Source organism: Caretta caretta, chromosome 7 (genome assembly GCF_965140235.1).
Source record: "Caretta caretta isolate rCarCar2 chromosome 7, rCarCar1.hap1, whole genome shotgun sequence".
Classification (NCBI taxonomy): domain Eukaryota; kingdom Metazoa; phylum Chordata; order Testudines; family Cheloniidae; genus Caretta; species Caretta caretta.
This window is the reverse complement of record NC_134212.1, coordinates 51,517,859-51,542,197: the sequence shown is the minus strand read 5'-3', so window position 1 is coordinate 51,542,197 and position 24,339 is coordinate 51,517,859. Positions and strand designations below refer to the sequence as shown.

The 24,339-nt window shown below is 63.3% G+C and overlaps 2 protein-coding genes across 9 annotated transcripts in view; one reads left to right on the top strand and one right to left on the bottom strand.

Annotated features, from left to right (window-relative positions):
• The first annotated feature begins 5,347 nt into the window (after positions 1 to 5,347).
• INKA1 (inka box actin regulator 1) lies at positions 5,348 to 11,557 on the top strand. Of its 2 annotated transcripts, none has more exons than XM_048856579.2 (2): positions 5,348 to 5,479; positions 10,597 to 11,557. In XM_048856579.2, the coding sequence occupies exons 1-2, from the start codon at positions 5,429 to 5,431 to the stop codon at positions 11,476 to 11,478; spliced, it is 933 nt and encodes a 310-aa protein (XP_048712536.1). In that variant the 5' UTR covers positions 5,348 to 5,428; the 3' UTR covers positions 11,479 to 11,557. The 2 variants fall into 2 exon arrangements, with proteins under 2 accessions (XP_048712536.1, XP_074986752.1); XM_075130651.1 differs by lacking the exon at positions 5,348 to 5,479 and adding an exon at positions 8,636 to 8,719.
• Positions 11,558 to 12,103: 546 nt separating this feature from the next.
• The window catches only part of UBA7 (ubiquitin like modifier activating enzyme 7), a 45,305-nt gene continuing 33,069 nt past the window's right edge, over positions 12,104 to 24,339 (bottom strand). For 6 of the 7 annotated variants that reach the window (XM_048856508.2, XM_048856510.2, XM_075130647.1 and 3 more), the window contains 7 exons: positions 21,166 to 21,355; positions 20,245 to 20,354; positions 19,425 to 19,517; positions 18,729 to 18,923; positions 13,929 to 14,030; positions 13,244 to 13,419; positions 12,104 to 12,442 (listed from right to left, as the gene is read on the bottom strand). In XM_048856508.2, coding sequence (XP_048712465.2) covers positions 12,307 to 12,442; positions 13,244 to 13,419; positions 13,929 to 14,030; positions 18,729 to 18,923; positions 19,425 to 19,517; positions 20,245 to 20,354; positions 21,166 to 21,355 — 1,002 coding nt within the window. In that variant the 3' untranslated portion in view covers positions 12,104 to 12,306. The remainder of the gene's footprint in view (positions 12,443 to 13,243; positions 13,420 to 13,928; positions 14,031 to 18,728; positions 18,924 to 19,424; positions 19,518 to 20,244; positions 20,355 to 21,165; positions 21,356 to 24,339) is intronic. The other variant, XM_075130648.1, reaches the window with a different exon arrangement.

Genomic DNA, 24,339 nt, shown 5'->3' with positions numbered 1-24,339 from the left:
AGATAAACAGATTTATTAACTGCAAAGATAAATTTTAAGTGATTATAAGTCAAAGCATAACAAGTCAGATTTGGTCAAAAGAAATAAAAGCAAAACACATTCTAACGTGATCTTAACACTTTCAATGCCCTTATAAACTTAGATGATTCTCACCATAGGGTGGCTGGTTGCTCTTCAGACAGGCTCTCCCCTTTGATCAGTGCTTCAGTTGCTTGGTGTGATATCTGTAGATGGAGGTGGAAGAGAGAGGAAGAGCATGGCAAATGTCTCTCCCTTTTATAATGTTCTTTCTTCCTTTTTTGCTCCCCCCCTTCAGAGTCAGGTGAGCATTACCTCATCGGAGTCCCAAACTGATCAAAGGAAGGGGGGGTGACTCACTCGAGAGTCCAACAGATCCTTTTGTTGCTGCCTAGGCCATCATCCTTTGTTCCTGTGAGGCTGGGCTAGGTTTGTCCCATACATGCCTTGATGAGGTATGAACTGCCCCTCTGCTCTTAGACAGTTTTTGCCTGGGCTTATTTTAAGCCATGAGGATACATTTTCAGCTTCATAACTATATACATGAAATTATAACCTATAACATCACTATAATAACAATGCTCAGTGCATCATGAGTCTTCCAAAGACATCCAACATGACAAACTTTGCATTGGATACCACACCATCATTTTACAAGGATGAACATGAGGGTGCTGGGTGTTCCCCCGAGGTACAGAGCATCACAGGGGGGCCAGGAGCTGAAAGGGAACAGGGGTTGGGAGGAAGCAGGGGTTGGGGACCAGGGGCTGGGAGGGAGCAGGAGTTGTGGGCCAGGGGTGAGAGGAAGCAGGGGTTGGGTGCCGGGGGCTGGGAGTGGGCGTGGGTCAGGGGCCACAGGCTGGGAATGAGCTGGGGTCGGGGGCTGGTGGCTGGGAGAGAGTAGGGTCTGGGAGGAGCAGGGGTTGGGTGCCGTGGACTGGGAGGGATAAGGTCTGACGGGGAGCAGGGTTTGGGGACCAAGGGCTCCGAGGAAGCAGGGTTCGGGGGCTGGGAAGGAGCAGCGGTCAGGGGCTAGGAGGGAGCAGGGTTTGGGTGCCAGGGGCTGGGAGAGATCAGGGACTCAGAGGGAGCAGAGGTTGGCGTTCGCACACTGCAGGGAGTTGTTGCAGGCAGAAGGCACCTTAGGTCAGAAAGACTGGACGCAGCAAACGCATCAGGAAACTGCCCCACCCACAACTAAGGCCCCCGCTTTGGCTCCTATCCCTGACCTCAGCCCCAACCATGGCTGGGCTCCTGGCTCCCAGCCCCTGGGGGGCAGAGACAGATTACAGTACAACTAAAGCGGGGACAGGGCGTGCAACAAATAAAGTTTGGGGACCACTGTTTTAAATCCTGATGTGCAAACTTCTGTCCAGTGGGGGGTGCCAGAAGCTCAATGGGGCTGACCCCAGATCAGCATGGGGCCTGGGCTCTGAGCAGGGGCCTCTGGCAGATGGGTTTTAACATGTGGTGCTGCCATGCGAGGGCACCCCAGGACAAATTCACGGCGAGCTCAGGGAGTGGCATGGGGCAGGACAGCCCAGTGTGAGCCTGCAAACAACCCTCAAGGGCAGGGTCAGCCCCAACCAGCCCCACAGCTGTGCCCTGTGGCCTCGCCACCTTGCAGATGAAGGTGCTACGTCTACAGGCTAGGCTATGCTGCTTGAACCACTGTTCTGGTCACAAGACCCCCGCTCCCTGCCCAAAGCCAGGGATGGAACCCAGGAGTCCTGGCTCCCAACTACCCCCCACAACCGACTAGAACCCCCCTTCTCCTCCACTCCCTTCCCAGGGCAGGGACAGAACCCAGGAGTCCTGGATCCAACATTCTAGCAAACATTTGTGTTTGCAGAAGGCAGGTTGTGCACTCTCCTGCTCGGCAAACAGGACAACAGTCTACTGCTGCCGCAAGTGTGGGGAGCTCTGAACCATAGAATCATAGAATATCAGGATTGGAAGGGACCTCAGGAGGTCATCTAGTCCAACTCCCTGCTCAAAGCAGGACCTATCCCCAATTAAATCATCCCAGCCAGGGCTTTGTCAAGCCTGACCTTAAAAACCTCGAAGGAAGGAGATTCCACCACCTCCCTAGGTAACGCATTCCAGTATTTCACCATCCTCCTAGTGAAAATTTTTTTCCTAATATCCAACCTAAACCTCCCCCACTGCAACTTGAAACCATTACTCCTTGTTCTGTCATCAGCTACCACTGAGAACAGTCTAGATCCATTCACTTTGGAACCCCCTTTCAGGTAGTTGAAAGCAGCTACAAAATCCCCCATCATTCTTCTCTTCTGCAGACTAAACAATCCCACTTCCCTCAGCCTGTCCTCATAAGTCATGTGTTCTAGTCCCCTAATCATTTTTGTTGCCCTCCGCTGGACTCTTTCCAATTTTTCCACATCCTTCTTGTAGTGTGGGGCCCAAAACTGGACACAGTACTCCAGATGAGGCCTCACCTCATAGAGGGGAATAGAGGGGAACGATCACGTCCCTCGATCTGCTGGCAATGCCCCTACATATACATCCCAAAATGCCATTGGCCTTCTTGGCAACAAGGGCACACTATTGACTCATATCCAGCTTCTTGTCCACTGTAACCCCTAGGTCCTTTTCTGCAGAATTGCTGCCTAGCCATTCGCTCCCTAGTCTGTAGCGGTGCATGGGATTCTTCCGTCCTAAGTGCAGGACTCTGCACTTGTCCTTGTTGAACCTCATCAGATTTCTTTTGGCCCAATCCTCTAATTTGTCTAGGGCCCTCTGTATCCGATCCCTACCCTCCAGCGTATCTACCTCTCCTCCCAGTTTAGTGTCATTTGCAAACTTGCTGAGGGTGCAATCCACACCATCCTCCAGATCATTTATGAAGATATTGAACAAAACCGGCCCCAGGACCGACCCTTGGGGCACTCCACTTGATACCGGCTGCCAACATAAATGGAGCCATTGATCACCACCCGTTGAGCCCGACAATCTAGCCAGCTTTCTGTCCACCTTATAGTCCATTCATCCAGCCCATACTTCTTTAACTTGCTGGCAAGAATACTGTGGGACACCGTGTCAAAAGCTTTGCTAAAGTCAAGGAACAACACGTCCACTGCTTTCCCCTCATCCACACAGCCAGTTATCTTGTCATAGAAGGCAATTAGATTAGTCAGGCATGACTTGCCCTTAGTGAATCCATGCTGACTGTTCCTGATCACTTTCCTCTCCTCTAAGTGCTTCAGAATTGATTCCTTGAGGACCTGCTCCATGGTTTTTCCAGGGACTGAGGTGAGGTTGACTAGCCTGTAGTTCCCCGGATCCTCCTTCTTCCCTTTTTTAAAGATGGGCACTACATTAGCCTTTTTCCAGTCGTCCGGGACGTCCCCCGATCACCATGAGTTTTCAAAGATCATGGCCAATGGCTCCGCAATCACATGCGCCAACTCCTTTAGCACTCTTGGATGCAGCACATCCGGCCCCATGGACTTGTGCTCATCCAGATTTTCTAAATAGTCCCGAACCACTTCTTTCTCCACAGAGGGCTGGTCTCCTCCTCCCCATGCTGTGCTGCCCAGTGCAGTAGTCTGGGAGCTGACCTTGTTCGTGAAGACAGAGGGAAAAAAAGAATTGAGTACGTTAGCTTTTTCCACATCCTCCGTCACTAGGTTGCCTCCCTCATTCAGTAAGGGGCCCACACTTTCCTTGACTTTCTTCTTGTTGCTAACATACCTGAAGAAACCCTTCTTGTTACTCTTACATCTCTTGCTCGCTGCAACTCCAGGTGTGATTTGGCCTTCCTGATTTCACTCCTGCATGCCCAAGCAGTATTTTTATACTCTTCCCTGGTCATTTGTCCAATCTTCCACTTCTTGTAAGTTTCTTTTTTGTGTTTAAGACCAACAAGGATTTCACTGTTAAGCCAAGCTGGTCGCCTGCCATATTTACTATTCTTTCTACACATCGGGTTGGTTTGTCCCTGTAACCTCAATAAGGATTCTTTAAAATCCGCTGGCAGCTGGGTGGCGGGAGGGGCTTGCCAGTGGATGCTTTTTGCCAGCACTAAACCAACAGATTGTAAACGGAGTTTAGGGTCATATACAAATATGCAAATTATTTGCCAAAATGCAAACTAGTTTATTGAGCGATTTGCATACAGAGTACCACCCTTTCCCCCAAAGGGGACAGCCTGGTCCTCTTCCAGCAGCTGGCCCTGCAATCTCAGCACATGCAGTGTGGGCACCCTCTGTGGGGACTGCCCAGAGATTCCAGTCGGGCACTGCCTGTGCCCTCCGCATCCACCCCGAGCCTCCACAGCCCCCACCCACCCAGAGCTCTGCAACTGCCTGTCCCCCACGTGCCCACCCCCCTTCCCCCACTCACCCAGAGCTCTACAGCTACCTGTTCCCCTCCACACACCCCTGCTCCCACCCCCAGCCTCCACCAACCCAAAGCTCTGCAACTGCATGCCCCCCATGGCCCTCCCACACCCCCCACCACGCCCATCCCCAGACTCCCCAGCCCCTGCCCACCCAGAGCTCTGCAATTGCCTGTTCACCCTGTGCTCAGTCCCCAGTCCCCCTGCACCTAACCCCTGTCCCCCCCAGAGCTCTGCAACTACCTGTCCTCCCCTCATACCCACCCTCCAGCCCCCACCCACACCTCTGCAACTGCCTGTCCCCCCCTGCACCTCCCCACACCCACCCAGAACTCTGCAACTGCCTGTGCCCACCGCACCCCCTCTTGTCCACCCACCTACCCACCCAGAGATCTGAAACTTCCTGTCTCCCCTGTGCCCACCCATCCATCCAGAGCTCTGCAACTTCCTGTCCCCCCACCGTGCCCACCCATACAGAGAGCTCTGCAATTTCCTGTCGCCCCCTCATCCCCCCGCGCCGACGCCCCAGAATTCTGCAACTGCCTGTCCCCTGCGCCCACCACCCAGCACCCACCCAGAGCTCTGCAACTGGGCTGGGGGGCTGGTGCCTTCTGCAACTTGGGCTGGGTGGGGCTGGTGCCCAGGGCTGGAGGGATGGTGCCCGCAGTGCCCGAGGCTGGGGGGCTGGTGTGCCCATGGTGCTCTGGCTTGGGAGGGGGAGGTCGATGCCCGTGGTATCTGGGTTGCCCAGGGCTGGAGGGGCCGGGGCCCGGACGGGGCCCCTCACGCCGTCTGGCCCAGGGGATACCCTAGCGGACTCCGGCCCCCGCCGCCCCGGGAATCACATTACTGAGGCCTCCCATTGGCCCGGCCCGGCCCCCAGGTCGAGGGGAGACCGGGGCTCATTGGCTGCTCCGGGACGGGGGCCGGGCCTGGGACAGTGAGCGCCTGGGATCCAGCTCGCAGCTCCGGGCCAGCGCCGAGCGCCGGGCTGGCGGGGCGCCCTGGGCTCCCTGCGCGCACCGGGGCTGCCCGCCTAGCCCCCCCGACATGCGGCGCGCCCGGCTGGACGCCTCCCTCGGCCGCCTCCGGGCAGAAGTGGTGAGTGGCCTGGCCGGGCTCGGAGGACAGCGGGTGCGGCCGGGCAGCCCGGCTCCCCCTGGCAGCGGCGGGGCTAGCCCGGGGAAGGGCGCTGGGGATGCAGGGCAGAGGCCAGGGGCGTCCCCGGAGTATCGGGGCTCGGCTTTGCCCGGACCACGCCTAGCACCGCTGGGCTCGGTTGGCTGCCCGCGTTGGGCACATGCCAGCCCTGCCCGCTCCTGTGCCCAGGGCTGCACGCGGGGCCGGGCAGCCTCAGGCTGGGCGTCACCAGAGTCAGGCCACAGTATCGGGCCACGGGCTGTGCTGGCCCAGAGCTACCCTCAGCCCCTGCGATTGGGCCTGCCCGGCTCTGGGATCCCCGAGATCCAAGCAGGGCCCAGACTGCCCCCAGCCCCCTGCTGCTCCGCTGGCTCCATGCTCAGGGACTCAGCCCGGCTCGAACCCTGCCCTCTATACATGGGGCGACGGAGGGGCTGGCTGCCCCCAGGGAGGTGGGCGCTGGGCTGCCCTGCCATGGGGTGGGGGGCTGGGGGCGTTGGTGGGGGCAGAGTGTGACCCACTCGCAGTAACTGGCGGCTGGAGGACTCTTTGGCCATAATTTCAAAATGTGACCAGGGACTTGGGGACTGACATGAGAAGCCGCAGGGGGCCTGATCACCCCACCGGCCGGGTGCAGGGGCCTGATCCCCTGTGTGACCTGGGCACAGTTCCCTCAGCCACCCACCCACCCCTGGTGGCCTCAGGGGCCTGATCCCCTGTGTGACCTGAGCACTGCCCGCTGCTAGTCTCAGGGCTCCCCAAATCCCTGGGCACATCTGAAAATCTGGTTTTTGGCCCAGGATGGGTGGGCAGTGCTGGAGCAGGGCAGGGTCCCCAGGCAGGGCTGTGCACACATACCCACCCACATCTCCGGGCACCCACATGCACCTTTACCCGCACAGGGCAGCAGGCGCGTGTGCCCGGTGTCCGGGGTTGGGTGGTCCCTGTGGGCAGGGGAGGAGCAGCAGGATTCCCTCCCTCACAGGCGGCTGACACAGGAAGCCATTTTTGTTGTTTTATATCTGATGTCAAGAAAGTGCTGATTGCCGAACAACTGGTTGCTGGGTGACAGGTTAGTGACATCAGAGCTGGGGGAACCAATCTGTCCGAGGGGATAGTGACATCAGAGCTGGGGGAGCCAATCTGCCCAAGCTGGCCCCGGTTCAGCCCTGACTGGTCGTTGCAGAGGTGCTGTTTGGCCCTGTCACTTGGTCCCATGTCTCCCTCCTGTAGGGTCTGCCGTGTCCCCGGGCTGGGGCTGGGGCTAGGGCTGAACGGGCAGATCCTGGGGCTGTTCCGGAGCCCTGGGCATGGCCTCTGCTATGGGAGTGGGCCCCTGGCACTAGCCCTGCTGTTTCTGGGCCCGTCTGGGTCTGCTTACTGGGCAGGGTGATTTCCCTGGCCCCTGGGAGCATGTGGCCCCGATGCCCTCAATCCTCCAGCAGCTCTGGGCAAACCTGGCCCCTGTTCAGGCTGAAGCTTTGGCAGAGCTGGATGATAGATGGTTTTCATGGCATGTTGGATGCCAGGCTGCTGGGACCAACTCCCTGAGCCACCCCCTGCAGGGCTCCGCTCGGCTGGTGTGGCCTAGAAGAGCTGGGGAGCAAACGAGAAAGGGTCCAGCACTGCCCACAGGGACCCTGGAGCTGCACATGCCCTGGGTCCATCCAGCCCCCCAAGACCTAGGCCAGTATGCAGACCCCATGCCTTGCAGCTCAGCTGCCCTCAGCCAGCAAGTGGGAGTCACCAACTCATTTCTAGGACAAAGGGACTAAGCCCGAGCTGTGGTGCCATCACTCACAGCTGGGGACACGAGGCTGGAGCCGCGGGGCGACTGGGTGAGCAGGCCCTTGTGGTGCAGTAGTGCAGGAGGTTTCCCGGGCTTGGGGCTGCAGCAGGCATTGGGGCTGAATTGCTAGTGTTTCCCTGCGGGAAGTGCAGCGACGCCCTCAGCCGGGACGTGCGGGGGAGAGGTATGGTGGCTGGCAGGCAGGGTGGGATGTGGGGGTGGCTGGAAGCAGGAGGAGCCCCACCCCAAAGCACAGAGCTGGCAGCACTAGGGAGCCTCTCAGGCTGGGCTCGCCTTGTTAAGGCCCCAAGTCCTTCTGTTCTCATGGCCTCACGGCCTGCCCTTGGCGAGGCTCCTGGCACTCCAGCCCCGGCATGTCCCTGCTGGCCACCTACCACACAGCGCGCTGCTCTTTGTACCTGGTGGGGCTGGGAGCCAGGACTCCAGGGTTTGCTTCCCTGCTGTGGGCAGGAGTGGGGGCTAGTGGTTAGAGCCAGGCCAGGGAGTCCGGACTCCTGGGTTCAGTTCCCAGCTCTGGCACACTCGTGTGTATCCGTGGGGCAACCCCAGCCCTGATGTCTGTCCAACCACCTGGGTGTGACTGCAGGGGTTGGTACAGACAAGGGGACCTGAGCAGGTCCCATCGGAGGGTGCCTGTTGGTGTGGCTGGTGCCCCGTGTGTGCCTGGCCCTGGTGAGCAGTTCAGCTCCCTCCTCCCCGGGCCCAATGCCTGCGCTGGCTGTGTGGGACAGCACCAATGGCCCCCAGAGCTCATGTTGCCCTGGGCTGCTGATGCGGCCCACTGGAACATGGCCCCTGGCTGCCCCAGGCCCTGGCTCATGGCCCTTCGCTAGTGGTACATGCCTGCCCTGAGGAATTCCCAGGGGTTGGTGGGAGCCAGGGTCCCTCCATACCGCTCCGGGCCAGGCCTACGTGGTGCCCCTTCCCTCTGTCCCCCAGTGCTGGACTCTTCTGGGCACCCAGCGTCTCTGGCCAGGCCCAGCTTGTGTAACTCCAGCTGCCGTCTCTATTTGTCATGTCCCAGCGGCTGGGCTGGGGCTGGATATGTAGCTGCCGACGCGGCGGGGCGGCTGCTTGCTCACCCCGACATGCTGCAGCACGCGGCAGGGATGGGCTACCTCGGTGCAGGAGCAGCAGGAAAGTGGTGCCCTGGGGCTGGGTGCACGTCCAGGCAGCGGAGCCCTGCATGTGCATCTCCCCCTTGCAGCTCCACACCCAGCCCAGGCAGACGCTGCTGCAACTGCAGAGACCATTGCTCGAGTGCCCAGCCCAACCCAGCTGGACCCCGGCATCTCCTAGGGCAGCCCCTGTGGCCACCCAGAGAGGGGACAGGGACTCAGCCCCAGCTCTGGGGGCCCAGCTGGCCTCGCTGTCCAGGAGCCCAGAGCCTGGTGAGTCCTCTGGGGGCTCTCCTGGGGGCTGAGTGACATGGGGATCAGAGGGAGGCTCCTTGCAACCGGTGCTTGGTGAGCACGGGGGGGGGGGGGGGCGACGACACAGCATGGGGTGTTTTTGGGGCAGAGTGTATAGGTGGTGGTGGGGTGTTTATGGGGGGTGTGGAGAAAGGGCAGGGGGTGTATGGGGAAGGACATGGAGAGGGTATACAGAGGAGGGTATATAGTTGGGCACGGTGTATATGAGCTTGTGGTTGCATATGGGGATGGGACAGCGGGTGTGGGGACAGTGAGATGGGTGGATGCGGGGGTGTAGGGTAGCAGGGAGTCAATGGGGGGTGAGGATGGAGTGGGACTGGATGCAGGGCAGAGAGTGGATGGGGGCATGGGGACAGGGTGAGGGATGGATGGGGCATGAGGTGGCATGGGGTGGATGGGGAGTGTGGAGACGGGACATGGGGTGGATGGGAGGAGCGGGGTGGATGGGGGCAGGGGGGAGGAGGGGATGGGGCGGGGAGTGAATGGGGGGAGGAGACAGGGCGGGGGGTGGGTGTGGGGTGGCAGAGGGTGTTTGGGGGGCATGAGGAGGGGGCAGGGAGGTGGATGGAGTGCATGGGGATGGGGCAGGAGATATGTGGGGTGGATGGGGTGGGCACTCTGGTGTCCCATAGCCAGTCACCCGGGTCACTGCCATGGAATGACCTGGCTCATGGGGCTGGGTCCTGCCCTCGTGCCTGGCCGATAACCCCTGAGTGTCCTTCCCATCCTAGGTCCTGGGGCCCTTGTTGCCATTGGGCCAGTGCAGGGAGAGCGTTGGAGAGTACTGGGACTGCAGACAGGGTGACAGGTGTTGGGATGGGGGAGACAGTGATGGGGCTGCTGGAGGCAGGGGATGGTGACAGAGCTTTTTGAGGGGACAGGGCTGTTGGGGGTGAAGGACATGGCTGATGGAGGCGGTGGACGGAGGTGTTGGGATGGGTAATGGGAGACAAGGCTGCTGGGGGGACGGGGCTGTTGGAGGTGTTGGGACAGGTGATGGGGGACGGGGCTGTTAAAGGTGTCAGGCCGGGTGATGGGAGACAGGGCTGCTGGGGGGACAGGGCTGTGGGAGGTGTCAGGACAGGGTGATGGGGCTGTTGGAGGTGTTGGGACAGGTGATGGGGGACAGGGCTGATGGAGGCGGGGGATGGGGCTGTTGGAGGTGTCGGGACAGGTGATGGGTGGCAGGGCTGTTACGGGGATGGGGCTGATGGAGGTGTCGGGATGGCTGTTGGGACATTGATGGAGCTGATGGAAGTGGGGAACAGGGCTGTTGGGAGGGGGACGGGGCTGAAGGAGGTGGTGGATGGGGCTGTTGGAGGTGTGGGTGGTGGGTGGCAGGGTTGTTGGGGGGGATGGGGCTGATGGAGGTGGGGGATGGGACTGTTAGGGGGATGGGGCTAATGGAGGTGTCGGGATGGCTGTTGGGGGGGATGGGGCTGTTGGGACATTGATGGGGCTGACTGAGGCGGGGGATGGGGCTTTGGAGGTGTTGGGACGGGTGATGAGGCTGTTAGGGAGATGGGGCTGTTGGGATGGTGACAGGACTGATGGAGGTGGGGGTTGGGGCTGCTGGAGGTGGGGGACTGGGCTGTTGGAGGTGTTGGGACGCGTGACGGGAGACAAGGCTGCTGGGGAGATGGGGTTGTTGGAGATGTCAGGACAGATGATGAGTGAAAGGGCTGTTGTGGGGATGGGACTGTTGGAGGTGGGGAATGGGGCTGTTAGGGAGATGCGGTATGGGCCAGCCATGCTACCGGTATGGGCCAGCCATGCTACCGGGGTGGCCAGTCCATCAGGGCAGCGATCACATCACCATGTTCCTCTCCCCACAGTTGTGCCTGCAGGCGGCGGGGGACACGCTGCGGGATCAGATGCAGGGCATGATGCGGACTCTCCACGAGCTGAAGCGGGTGCCAGGCCCAGCTCCACGGCTGGGGCCCCCCAAGCCCGTGCCAGCTCCCCCACAGCCCTGCTGGGAGCGGCCTGCGGAGAACCGGGCATCGGGCGTCTCAGAGGCAGACTCAGCCTGCTGCCTGGAGCTGATGGAGGAGGAGTGCGCACTGCCCGCTAGTGAGAGGAGCCTGGAGTTCGACTCGGGCTACTCGGAGGTGTCAGGGGGGACGTGGCGGGAGGAGGAGGGGCTGGTGCTGCGCAGGAACCCCCCGCCCCCCTGCCAAAGGGCACAAAGGCTCTCCACGGGGGGCTTCCTCCGCAGCAGCCCTAGCCAGGCCCCCGGCCGGCAGGTCCGGCCTAAGTCCACCTCAGATGCCTGCCTGGAGCAGTGGCGGGTGCTGGAGTCGGCAGACGCGCAGGACTGGACTGTGGCACTGCTCTCACAGAGCCGCAACCGGCAGCCACTCGTGCTGGGTGATAATTGTTTCGCTGACCTGGTGGAGAACTGGATGGACCTTCCTGAGGAGAGCGCCCTGCCCCACCGGCTGGCCAAGCCCCACGGCTTTCTGCTCAGTCTCTCGGGCAATGTGCGGCGCAAGCTGGCCAGCCTGGCACGCCCCAAGGGCCCCGCCGCCCCCCAGCCCGGCCCCAAGCACCTCCCCGGCCCAGGGGGCCTAGGTGGGCGGGCGCAGGGGCCCCTCTTCCACCAGTCACACGGCGACATTGCCAAGCTCACCACGGACTGCACCCGCTTCGCTGCCCTCTTGAACAGCCGCAGCCGGCAGCCAATCATCTGCAATGACATCATTGGCTACATTTAGCCCCGCCCCCAGCGCATTCCTGTCCCAGCTCTGCATTTGTACCCAGCTCTGTAAATAAATAAACGGCTTTTGTATGGAACGCGCAGCCGGAGCCTGTCGCTTGGGGGAGGGGAGGCAGCGCTGGGCACGGCCGGAGCCCGTCACTGGCCCAGTGTGCTCTTGTCCTCACCAGGGGCTTTGTGCCAGCTTCACCCGGGTGGCTGCAGCCTGCACTGGGGCAGGGGAGGGAGCCTGGCTCACCTAGATGGTGCACACGCAGTGCACATACCCACACACACAGAATAATCAATGCACGCACACATACACTGTGTGCTACACAATCATGTTGCACGCACAGGACGCACCTATTAAAATGCTGGAGCTGCCGGTGGGGGGTGCCAGGCTGTGCTGGCCCTGCCCACCTGAGGCTGCCATGCCCAGCTTCCATGGTTGAGGCAGCACCAGGCTGGGCCTCGATCTGTGGCACAGAGTTGGCGCTGGTGCCAGACTATCCCACGTCCATCCCAAGGAGTGGGGCTATTAAACCTGTTATGCCCCTCCCCATTTCAGCAGGAGAATTACAAGTGAGTTAACGGATGGGGGCACTGCCCTCACCCCCTGGAATGAGCGGTCCTCTGGCTCCTACTGACAGGGACAAGGGTTTATTAGCTGTAGGGGGCCGGGGACAGACCTCGCTCCCAGTGCGCCCATCTACATCCTGGGCTCTCCGCTGCCAGGCTGGTGAGAAGCGGGCCAGCGTCCTGCTGAGCATCTCAGGGGGCCTGTAGCGTATAGCCAAGCCCCCACTGCCCATCTGTGCCCAGGGAGGCGCCTGGCAGCAGGCTTCACTCAGCCACAGGGTAGCCGAACATGCACAGGTGGTAAGACGTCGTCGTCCTGTTGGTCCTCGCAGACCAGGTCCAGCACTAGGATGCGGGGGGGCTGCCAGGCTCCTCCAGGGGGGCCGCCCACTAGCTGCATCAGTCTAGGGAAGGGGAAGGGTGAATAAGCCACAGGGCATCCAGCAGGGGCCAGGCCCAGTGTATGTGCCCAGAGGCTATGCCAGTCAAACCCCTGGCGAGCCTGCATCAGTGGAAACCTGGCAGTGCCAGTGGGCACAGCCCTGGCTGCAGTCCAAGCACCCAGAGCCAGGTTTGAAGAGCCCCTCTTTTTGGGCGTCCAGCTAGCCTGCCCGGGGCAGCAGCCCAAGCTCAGAGTGGCTCCCCATGCTAGCCTGCCCCTCTCCAGGCTCCCTTAGCCCTTCTCTCCTCCCCCCGTGCTGACACTGGCCCCAGTCCTTCTTCTCGCGGAGCCCAGGGGCACTGGCAGGGCTCTCTGGCTGGAGGAGCTGCCATGGCCAGGCCTGAGGGCAATGCCACCTGGCCCTCGGGGCCTCTCTGCAGAGCACAGCCAGCAAGGGGCCGGGCAGGGGGTCCCGGTGCAGGAAGCAGGATGTTTACCGGGTGGTCAGACCGGCCAGCGATCCAGCTGTCGGAGGAGTGGGGGAGCTGGACTCCTGGTGAGCGGGGGTGAGGGAGGAGGGGCAGTAGGGAGGGAGAGCTGGAGCGGGGAGGGGCAGCGGGGAGCTGGAGTCCTGGCGACTGGCAGGGGAGGGGCAGTGGGTTACGCAGGGGCTGGTGCTGGCCCCCAGGACCTCACTGGGGATGGGGGCTCATGGGGTGATGCCCCCTGCTGCAGGCCCATCAGCCCCCTGCAGAGGGAGGGCAGCCAGCCCAGGGCTGGAGGGGGGCCGGCTGCCAGCCCAGAGGCCCAGGACAGCACCTACCTGCGGGCGAGCTGTGCCTCACGTTTCTGCTTGGCCCAGAAGCTGGCATAGAGAATGGTCACCCCGCACAGTACTGTGCGCACAGGCAGGCCGTGCACCCCCTGTAAGGCAGGAGGGGCGTCAGGGATGGGGCAGGTCAGTGCCAGGCCCAGCACTGGGCGCTCACTTCCCATAAGCTTTTGTGGAATAGGAAAAAAGGTGTAAGTAGAGGGTCTCCCCCAATCCTGGATCTCTCCCAAGCCACAGACGGGGCTGTTCCCCCAGTCGTTGGGAGCACCAGGGTCCAGCCGGTCCCAGCTGGGGGTGGGCATGTCTCCCGGAAGTGGGTTGCGCGTTTCCCCCCAGCATAAGTTCCAGACTGGACGTGCCCGGACTAGGCCAGCATGCAGGGGGCTGTCTGGAGAAATTGGGCAAGCCAAGACCTTCCCAAGCAGCCATGTCCAGCAGTGGGCACCCCAGAGAGACCTGGGTAGGGGGCAGGTGAGAGCTGGGGGGAGGTGAGTGCCTGCCCTGGGTGGGGGCAGACTCCCCAAGGCCCAGCCACAGCCCCTAGGCAGTGGGGACAGGGCTCAGGTTACAGAGGGAAAGGGGGGGTTCAGCAGGATGTGGGGGGAGGGCACAGGCCTGTTCCCACAGCCCCCACCCAGCCCAGGTTCTGGTGGGGGGAAGAGAGGGGAATGGTCACCTGCAGCTGGTCCAGGAGCTCCTGCAGGCTCAGTTCCTCCCCGTGAGCGCCGATCCCAGGCACCTCGACCCGATGCCAGCAGCTCCACGTCTCCTGGCCATACTGGTGGGGACACAAGGGCAGGCTGATGTCAGCATGTCTCCACACCCCGCTAGAGCCACCATGGGGCCAGGGAGCCAGGTCTCCCCATCTGTTTCCTCCCCCTCCCCCTGAGCACCAGCTCTGTGCATGGCCATGTACAATGGCACTTCCCCTCAACAATGACACATGGATCTCTCCCTGCTCTGCCCATTAATACACGGCTTCAGGTCGTGAGGGGCATCGCCAGAGCTGGCAGGAGCTCGGGGCTGGGATAGTAGGGGCTGTGGGTCGGGAGTGAGAGGCATTGCCAGAGCTGTAGAGGGAGCCTAAGGCTGGGCTAGCAGGAGCTGCGGGTTGGGGCTGAGGGACACCACCAGAGCTGGCAAGTGACAGGACTGGGCTAGCAGGGGCTGCGGGTCGGAGCTGAGGGAAACCAGCCGAGCCAGGGGGGCGGTTTGCCTGGATGGTCCCTTTTGCAATTCCCTCCTTTTCAGAATAATCAAAATCACCCCAGAATGTGAATTAGAAAATCCACATCCTGGCAGTGGGGTCCAGAGCCTCCCTGGCCAATCCAACACTCAGCTCCCTTCCCTGATGCCTGTCCCAGTCCTGGCCTCTGGCTAGTGAGGGCGAGTGCAAACAGGACCCTGCATCCGGGTACGGCAGTGTTAGGACATGGGGGCCATGCCCAGCCCCCCTGGCCCCTCACATGAGGATGGGCAGGATGCAGAGGTCAGGGTAGGACATACGCCTCGGGGGAGGGCACTGGAGGGAGGGGATAGGGCACAGCCCAGCCCCAAGCAAACTTGGGCGCGAGCTCTGCTCATGCCACAGGGAGCTGGGGCCCCTGGCTGGCCAGGCTGGGACAGAGGACAACCCCCCCCGCCATGGGCTGTGCCCAAGCATATAGCTCCCCTATGAGCATTGCTGAGGTGGGGGTCTGAGCTGCTGAGCTCTGGAGAGGCTGGGCCAGGCAGCCCTGCACAAAGCCCCATTGAGGCAGTGTCCCCCCGCACACACACAATCAGCCACTTCTGCCTGCGCGTCTCTGCCCTGCCCAGGACCCAGCCAGCTGGGGCCAGGGGCGGCTCTGACTGCCAACAAGCCAGGCCTTTCTGGGCGGCCCAGATGTGGGGAGAGCACGCGGGGCACACGAGGCTGCCAAAGGGGAGATGACTGGAGTGCCTGGGGGGGGTGGAGGCAGGAGTTCTCATGGGCTTGGCCCTGACATGGCTCATCCCCCCAACCCAGGGCCAATTTTGCCCCAGCTGGGCCCACCTCGGGCTGCAGAGATCTAGGAGGCAGGACGGTTGCCCCAGACACCTCCTGCACCACAACTAGTCAGCCCACAGCACTTTCCCCAGCCTCACAGCTTTGTGCCCAGGCCTAGTGCTCACGTTGCTCAGCGCCAGCCCCAGGGCAAGCCAGGCCCCTGCCCCTCCCCTGCTGGGCTCTCTGCTCTGCCTTCCAGCAGGGCCCCCACTGTGCCAAGCCCCAGCTCCCTGCCCCTGGCCACTCTGCCACCTCTAAGGCAGTGAGCTCATGGTAGGGAAACTGAGGCACAGAGGCTGCAGGGCCTGGGAAAGCCCCTGCAGCAAGCCTGGCATAGCTGAGCATGGCCTCTGGCTAGGCAGCTGGGGCCGCGGTGTGTGTACTGGGAGCAAAACAGCCTGGCCATTTGCTGCAGCTGGCCCGGGCCATTTGCTCTTGCCAAGTGCTGCGGTGGCTCCATGGGGCAGCGGGACCCACCCCTTCTCACCCGGGTGGGACAAGGCATTAGCACCTGGCCGCTCCCCCCCACTCCCTTCGCCACCTGCAGCCTGAGAGCCTGGCAGAGTTAACTCTGTGCTTGCCATGGCACAGCTCCTCTGCTGGCCCCACCCAGAGCTGGGGGCCCTGCTGGTCCCTGCCCATGTGGGCACTGCCCCACATCCCCTCAGCCCAGCCTGGGAGACGCCTGCTGTGCCCCAGGAGCTCAGAGCACAGGCCTGGGCCCAGGACTCCTGGGGTCAAATCCTGCCTGATGCTGCCCCGCTGGGTGACCCTGGTGCAGCCCATCTGCTCCCAGCACCTCAGGTCCCCTCTGGGCAAGGGGCTGACACTCCCACGGATGGCTGTTCCACTCTTGCCAGCCTGCACCCCCTTCCTGTCCCCAAGGGCAGCAGGGCACTGACCCAGACGACTCTGCTCCTCCCCACATTGAGCCAGAGCTCGGCATGCTCAGGGGAGCCAGGCTGCGCAGAGCCCACGGCAGCCGACCTCTGCCTGCTCTCCTGCCAGCCCCTGTGTGCTGGAGCTGTGGCCCCACTGGTCTCCCAGCCAGGGAACGGCTCCCCCAAGGCACCCAGGCCTTAAGAGGGGCTCCGGACCCCTTTGGGCTGCAGCTTTGAGAGCTCAGCAGGGGGCGCTCTTCCCTGGCTGTCAAGGGTTGTGCCAGCATGGGCGGGGAGCTGTGCAGCAGGGTGTGGGGCAGGGGGTTCACCCTGGCCGACAGGCCGGCCCCCTTGCCCCTGTAGGGGGTGCTCTCATTACCCATGCTGGGACCAGCCCTCAACCCCATTGCACCCCAGGCCCAGGAGCTGCGGTCCTGGCCAGACTGTGGGGTGCCCTGCTCGGGGGGCTGTGGGGTGCACTGCCTGGAGGGGATGGGGGGGGGGAGAGTGGGCTGTGGGAAGGCAAGTGCAGGCCGGGAGCTAAGCTGGCTGCGTTAGTGGAAATACACTGAGACCCATGCCTGGCGCCTCCTCTTTCCTGGCCGCCCCAGCCAGCCTGGCTCCCCTTCCCCCGCCCCCACAGGCAGCCTGGCTCCTGCCAGTGCTTCCTGTGCAGCAGGAAACTTGCCTCCTCCCACGACACATGGTCCCAATTTAGGGCCCTGCCCCCGGCGCCCTCTGCTGCCCAAGCCAAGTGTCAGACCTGCAGAGGGGAGCAGAGCATGGGTGGGTGCCCATCCCAGGCCAGGGGGAGCAGAGCGGGGGAGGGAGTGCCTGTCCCAGGCTGGGGGGAGCCAGGCATTGACACACAGCAGCTACTCCCACTGCCCTACAGACCCCCGCTGATCCCCAGAGTTCAGCCTGTTTCCCTCGCTACCCTACAGCCCCCAGCTCATCCCCACAGCTCTGCCTGCTCCCAGAAATGCCCCACAGCCCCCCGCAGATCCCCACAGCTCCGCCCACTGCCCCAGAGCCCCACACTGCCCCACAGCTCCACCTTGCTGACCTACCGCCCCCTCATTGATCCCCACAGCTCAGCCTTCTCCCCCCACTGCCCCACAGTCCCTGCTGCCCCACAGTTCTGCTGCTCCCCCCACTGCCCTACAGCCCCCTTCTTGCCCATATCTCAGCCTGCTCCCCCCACTGCCCCACAGTCCCTGCTGCCCCACAGTTCTGCTGCTCCCCCCACTGCCCGACAGCCCCCTTCTTGCCCATATCTCTGCCTGCTCCCCCCGCTTCCCTACAGCCCTTGCTGCCCCACAGCTCTGCCTGCTCCCCCTGCTGCCCTACAGCCCCCCCTGCTCCCCATAGCTCTGCCTGCTTCCCCCACTGACCTACAACCCCCACCTCCCCCACAGCTCAGCCTGCTCCCACCACTGCCCTACAGCCCCCCAAGCCTCCCCGCACTGCTTGCCTGCTCCCCCCTCTGCCCTACAGCCCCCCACTGCCACAGAGCTCTGCCTTCCCCCTACTGCCGTACAGCCCCCCACTAATCCCCACAGCTCTGCCTGCGCCCTCCAGTGCCCCACAGCCCCCCAGTGCCCCACAGCTCTGCCTGCTTCCCCCGCTGCCCCACAGCGCTCTCGTGCAGCAAGGCCTGGCCAGGGGCAAGTCAGGGGTAGCTCAGCGTGGCAGAGAGAAAGGCAGCCACAGGGGCTGGGGCTGAAAGCTGCTCAGCCATGCCCAGGCAGCTGTTGGCAGAGCCCCGGTCCCTGGGATGCTGGCTCCCAGCATGGTCCAGGCGTCAGGGGCTGGACAGCTCCCCACACCGTGCGCACAGGATCTAGGCCCCGCACGCGTGCTGGGCCCTGCACCCAGGCAGAGGGCACAGCATAGGCCAGGCTCAACCATGTTCATGGCGCCCCTGCACTGCCCCGGCTGTGGCTCCCCTTGCTTCAGTGTCACCCAGAGTGGGGGATCCCTAGCTTCAGCTGCAGCCCTCACCCAGAGCCGTGCTCCCCTCCACCACCGAGATGCAGCCCATGCTGGGGAGCAACACGGTGCAGCCAGGCAGCCACCCCAGAACCGAAAACAGCACACAGGAGATGGGAGTGTAACAGTGAGCCAGGACCCTGGGCGCACCCTCCCTGTGCCAACCTCCCCACAGCCACAGGCAGGGATCATCCCCACACTGTACCTCCAGGGCACAGGCCCTGTAGGGCCACGCTGGGTATCGGGCCAGCCCTGACTGCCAGGGGAGACCCTGTGTGGTTCCCTGCAGCACAGCGCCCCTTGTGACCCTGTGCTGCACTGGGGCATAGGTGCCGGCCCTGACCACCAGGGGAGACCCCCAGCCCACTCCCTGCAGCACAGCACCTCCTAGCGCTGCACTGAGGCATCGTTCAGCCCTGACTGCCAGAGCGCGGGCACCAGCATCTGGCAGCCCCCCAGCCACTGACTCTGCTGCCCTTGAGGAAGGCCCATCCCCCCTCCCGGCCATTCAGCCCCGAGCAGCCCGCCCTGGGTGCGGGGGAGGTCATTGGCAAGGCCAGGCATGGGGTCTCACCTTGTAAGTGGCTGGGGGCGTCAGGGGCTGGAAGCGGGTGAGCAGCGGCTCCGCAAGCTGCAGGAAACTGTTGCGGTAGGAGCCGAGGTCCTGGTGCCCCCACACCAGCTTGTAGAGCTCCAGGCATGCCAGTCCGGCCACTGCCGCTGTTGTGGTGGCAATGGCGGGCACGATCCTGCCTGCCACCCGCTTGCTCTGCCAGGCAACAGGGAACTGTGTCAGCAGCTGCTGCCAGGGGTGGGCGCAGGGCCCCAAACCTCGCAGCTATCCTGGGGAAGGCCTTTGCCTCACCTCCACCCCTGCCCCCACCCTTCGTCTGTCCACGAGGAGGCCCATAACCCCAGCTCCGACCCCACCCTGTGTCTGTCCCCAGGGGGCCCGTTCCCCCACACCCGTCCCGTGTCTGTGCCCAGGGGGACTGTTGACCCACCCCCATCCCACGTCTGTGGCCGGGGAGACTGTCGCCCCACTCTTGCCCCGTGCCTGTGCCCAGGCGGGCCATCACCCCTCCCCACGTCTGTCCCTGGGAGGCGCCTGGCCCCGGCCCCGGCCTGCATCTGTCCCCAGGGAGGCCATCGCCTCCCCCCCCCCCCGTGTCTGTCCCTGGGGAGGCCATCGCCCCACCCCTGCCCCACATCTGTCCCCGGTGGTGCATGGTCCCGCCCCCACCCCACCTCTCTCCCTGGTCCCCCACACCTTGTGCCAGTCGGCGGGGGCAATGCCGTAGTTCGCAGCCCGCAGGTTGGACGCAGCCATGATGAAATCTACGTGGCTGTTGCTGTCATCGTCCTGCAGGGCCAGCGCAAGAGGGGCATGATGAGAACCGGGGCCGGACACCCCACCCGAGTGCCTGCAGGGGAAGCCCCCTGTAGCCGCCACCGATGGGCAAGGCCTAATCTGGCGAGGGCAGCCTAGGCCTCACCCCACAGGACATAGGGCAATGCCTGCCTTGCAAAGGGGGCAGTGCCCCAGCACGTCTCTGACATGAAGCCCTGTTCTGAGTGACATGGACAGCCAGCTGTCTGGCCACCCCGGCCACTTCCCGACCCGTGACCCCTGCCTGACACTGCCTGGCCACCCCAGGCCCTGCTCGACCCCGTATGGCCACCCTGGCCCCTGCCTGACCTGTGACCCCTGCCTGACCCCTGCCCAGGCCCATGCTCAATCCACCTGGTTTCAATAGCCCCTGCCCAACTGCTGCCTGACCCCACATGGCCACAGCAGCCCCTGCCTGAGCCTGCATAACTTCACTGGCTCCTGCCCAACCCCACGTGGCAGTAATAGATAGTCCCTGCCCAGACAGCGCCCACAGGGCAAAGGCCAGCCCACTGGTGGGGCCGTGTGCTCCACCCTGGCCCCTCATGCTCCCCCAAGGCGCGTTGGAATCTCCCACAGCCCCAGCCCCTGGGCGATGCCAACTAGGCCAGCCAACCACCCCAGCCACGGCTCACAGCACCACACCCCCTCCCCCCAACGCCTGGGGGAGAGTGACCCCAGCCAGCGCAGCCCCCACTACCTTCTCAAAGTGGATAGGCTCCATGCGGTGGGTGCTACCGCACCCCCCCTCCAGCAGTGCCCATCTGCGCTCTGCCAGCTCCTGCCTCAGTGCTGCCAGCTGCTCTTCGTCTGCAGGGGGCACAGAGAACAGTGGGGCTGCAGCTGGGGGCAGGTCTCCTGAGTCCATCTGTGGCATTCAGGGAACCCCCAAGCCAGCAGCAGGGTGGGAAAGCTCTGGCAGGAAGACTGGGGCTGAGTGCCATCCCGGGGTGAAGCCACGGACAGCAATGTCCCCAGCATGCACTGCCCCAGGCTGCTCTAGGACGGTGCCAGGAGCCCTTCCAGGCCAGCAGAGCAGGAGCAGGGCCTGCGAGGTGCCCATTGGGGAGTGGGGCCAGTACACATCTCAGAGGGGCCCAGGGGCAGCATGGGACCTGCAGCCGAGCTTCAGGCAAGGAGCGGGCCAGGCTCAAGCCCTGACTGTGCCAAGGCCCTCTGAGCCCCAGCGAGGCGGTGTTGGAGTCAGGGCACCCCTTCCCCCGGTGGGCCAGGCTGGGACAGGATTCTCCTGGCCCAGGTCGGGGGGCACCCACCCGCCCTGGGCAGCAGGTACCAGCGGAAATGCAGGCTGGTGGGCAGGGGCTGCCCAAGGCAGCACCTGCGAGGGAAATGTCTACTCCAGAGGGGTCCGAGCCAGGCCAGCGAGCCTGCAGGTGTCTGCAGAGGGTGACAGGCTGCTCTGCACTGGGTCCTGGGGTGCCTGGCCACCGACTCTCACAGGACAGAGCACAGCTCCCCTCCCCTACCCCGGCCAGTGTCAAGCAGAGCTCCCCTCCCCTACCCCACAGCTGGCGCCAGGCAGAGCTCCCCGCCCTGGCCAGTGCCCACTTCCCTTCCCCCTGCATAGCCCCTTGCACCGTGACCCAAGCATGGCCCTTACCGACCCCGGCAGGCGCCTCCTCCATCTCCTCCTCCGTGACGGGGATCCGCACCCCCACCTCTGGCTGGAAGGGCGGCACAGCCATGGCCCGTAGCGTCTCCCTGGCAGCCGCCCAGTCCCGGGGCACCTGCAGCCTGTGCATCTGGGCAAAGAGGCTGGCAGCCGTCATGATGTACTCCATGTGGGTGCTCTGCGAATACAGCCTGGCTCAGCGGGTGGGGAGGGCGGGGGCAGTCCCTGCCCACCCCCACCACTCCCCCTGCTCCCCCGCCCCACACTTCCCTTTCTGACCCCTCCCCCTGTTCTCTCTGCCCCACCACTCCCCCTGCTCTCCCTGTCCCACACCTCCATCTCCTACCTCTCCTGCCCGCCTGTACCCTGCACCATCACCCACCCATGCCCGGCACCATCATCCACCTGCCTGCCTGTCCTCTGAACGGTCACCCGTGCCCGGCACAATTGCCCTGTGCCATCATCCACCCACTTGCCTGTACCCTGCACTGTCACCCACCCGTGCCCGGCGGCCATGACCACCTGCCCGCCGGTACCATGCCCAGGCCTGTGACCAAGCCCTGCGCCATCATCCATCCGCCTGCCTCTACCCTGCACAGTCACCCACCCACACCCAGCACCATTGCCCTACACCATCATGTACCCACCTGCCTGTACCCTGCACCGTCACCAGCCCATGCCAGGCACCCTTGTCCACCTGCAAGCATGTAATCTGCATCATCACTCACCTGTACCCTGCACGGTCCACCCACACCTGGCACCATCGGCCACCCACTATCGCCCTGTGCCACTATCTACTCGCCCGCCTGTACCCTGCACCGTCACACACCTCACCCACCATAGCTCTGTACCATCATCCACCCACCCACCTGTACCGTGTACAGTCACCCACCCACGCCCAGCGCCCTCACCCATACACCTACGTGTACCCTGCACCATCCCACACCCAGCGCCCTTGATCACTCGCCCGCCTGTACCCTGCACCATCACCTGCCCACGCCTGGCGCCATTGATCCGTGCCATCATCCACACATCCGTCTGTGCCCTGCACCCACCTGCTTGTACCCTGCACTGTCACCCACGCCCAGTGCCATCATGAACCTGCCTGCCTGTACCCTGCACCGTCACCCACCCCACTCACCATCACCCTGTGCAATCATCCACCCGCCCGCCTGCACCCTGCACAGTCACCCACCCACAGCCAGCGCCCTCGCCACCTGCCTGCCTGTACCTTGCACCATCACCCTCACACAGCCAGCACACTTGCCCACCCACCGCCTGTACCCTTTACCATCACCCACGTCCACCCACACCTGGAACCCATACCCACCCACCCTTACCGTCACCTGTGCCCACCTGCCCACACCCAGCATCATCACCCACCCACTCATACCCTGCACCGTCACGCACCCATGCCCAATGCCCTTGCCCACCCATCACCCATTGCTGTTGTCCGCCCACCCGCCTGTACCCTGCACTGTCACCCACACCCACCTGCTCATGCCCAGTGCCCACCATCGCCTGTGCCATAATCCACCTGCCCGCTTGTAACCTGCCCATGCCCGGCACCATCATTCACCCACCCACCTGTGCTCTGCACTGTTACCTGTGCCCAGCACCATCGCCCAGCACCATCATGCTCCCGCCCACCTGTATACTGCAGTGTCACCAGCCCCACCCACCATCACCCTGCGCCATCATCCACCATCACCAGCCCATGCCTGGCACCCTCGCCTGCCCACCCGCCTGTACCCTATACCGTCCCACACCCGGTGCCCTTGCCCACCCACCCATACACTTTACTGTCAGCTGTGCCCACCCACCCAAGCCTGCCACCCTCACCCACCCACCCCCTACACCATCACACACCCATGCCTGGCATCCTTGCTCACCCACCTGCCTGTGCTCTGTACCATCACCCGCTCCACTCACCATCATTCACCTGCCAGCCTGTACCCTGCACTGTCACCCGCCAATGCCCAGCACCCTTGTCCATCCACCCACCTGTACCCTGCACCGTCACCTGACCACACCCAGTGTCCTTGCCCATCTGCCTGCCTGCATCCTGCACTGTCACCCACCCCACCCACCATGGCCCTGCGCCATCATCCACCTGCCAGCCTGCACCATCACATGCCCACGCCCAGCGTCAGCGCCCTGTGCCATCATCCACACACCCGTCTGTCCTTGCACCCACCCACCTGTACCTAACCCACCCATGCCCAGCGCCCTCCCACCCGCCTGTTCCTTGCACCGTCCCCGCCTCCCAATGATCACCCTGCGCCATCATCCACCCGCTTGTCTGTACCCTGCACTGTCACCAGCCCATGCCAGGCGCCCTTGTCCACCTGCCCGCATGTAATCTGCACCATCACCCACCCATGCCTGGCCCCCTCGTTCACCCACCCACCTGTACCCTGCACCGTAATCCACCCACGCCTGGAGCCCTCGCCCACCCACCCGCGCTTACCCTGCACCATCACCCAACCATGCCCAGTGCCCTCGCCCACCTGCCTGTGTGTACTCTACAATGTCACCCAGGCCCTGCACCATCATACACTCGCCCATCTGTACCCTGCACTGTCACCCGCCACCTCGCCGTTACCCTGCACCATCATCCACACGCCCGCCTGTACTGTGCACAGTCACCCGCCCACGTCCAGCACCCTCGCCCACCTGCCCGCCTGTACCCTGCACCATTACCTGCCCACACCTAGTGCCATTGCCCTGCACTGTCACCCGCCCCACCCACCATTGCCCTGTGCCATCATCCACACACCTACCTGTACCCTGCACCATCCCACGCCCAGTGCCCTTGCTCACCTGCCCACCTGTACCCTGCTCCGTCACCCGCTCATGCACAGCACCCTTGCCCACCAATGTGCCTGTACCCTGCACCATCACCTGCCCACGCCCAGCACCATTGCCCTGTGCTATCATCCACACACCCATCTGTACTGTGTACCCACTCGCCTGTACCCTGCACCATCACCCATGCCCAGCACCATCATGAACCCGCCTGCCTGTACCCTGCTCTGTCACCCACCATCACCCTGTGCCATCATCCACCCACCTACCCGTACCCTGCATCATCACCCACACATATCTGGCACCCATGCCCACCCACCCTTACCGTCACCCGTGCCCACCTGCCCATGCCTG

Bases quoted from the DNA above. Each gene is read 5' to 3' on its own strand.
- INKA1 (XM_048856579.2), top strand. From the start codon at position 5,429: ATGCGGCGCGCCCGGCTGGACGCCTCCCTCGGCCGCCTCCGGGCAGAA. The intron at 5,480-10,596 runs GTGAGTGGCCTG...CTCTCCCCACAG, and splicing joins GCCGCCTCCGGGCAGAAGTG to TTGTGCCTGCAGGCGGCGGG.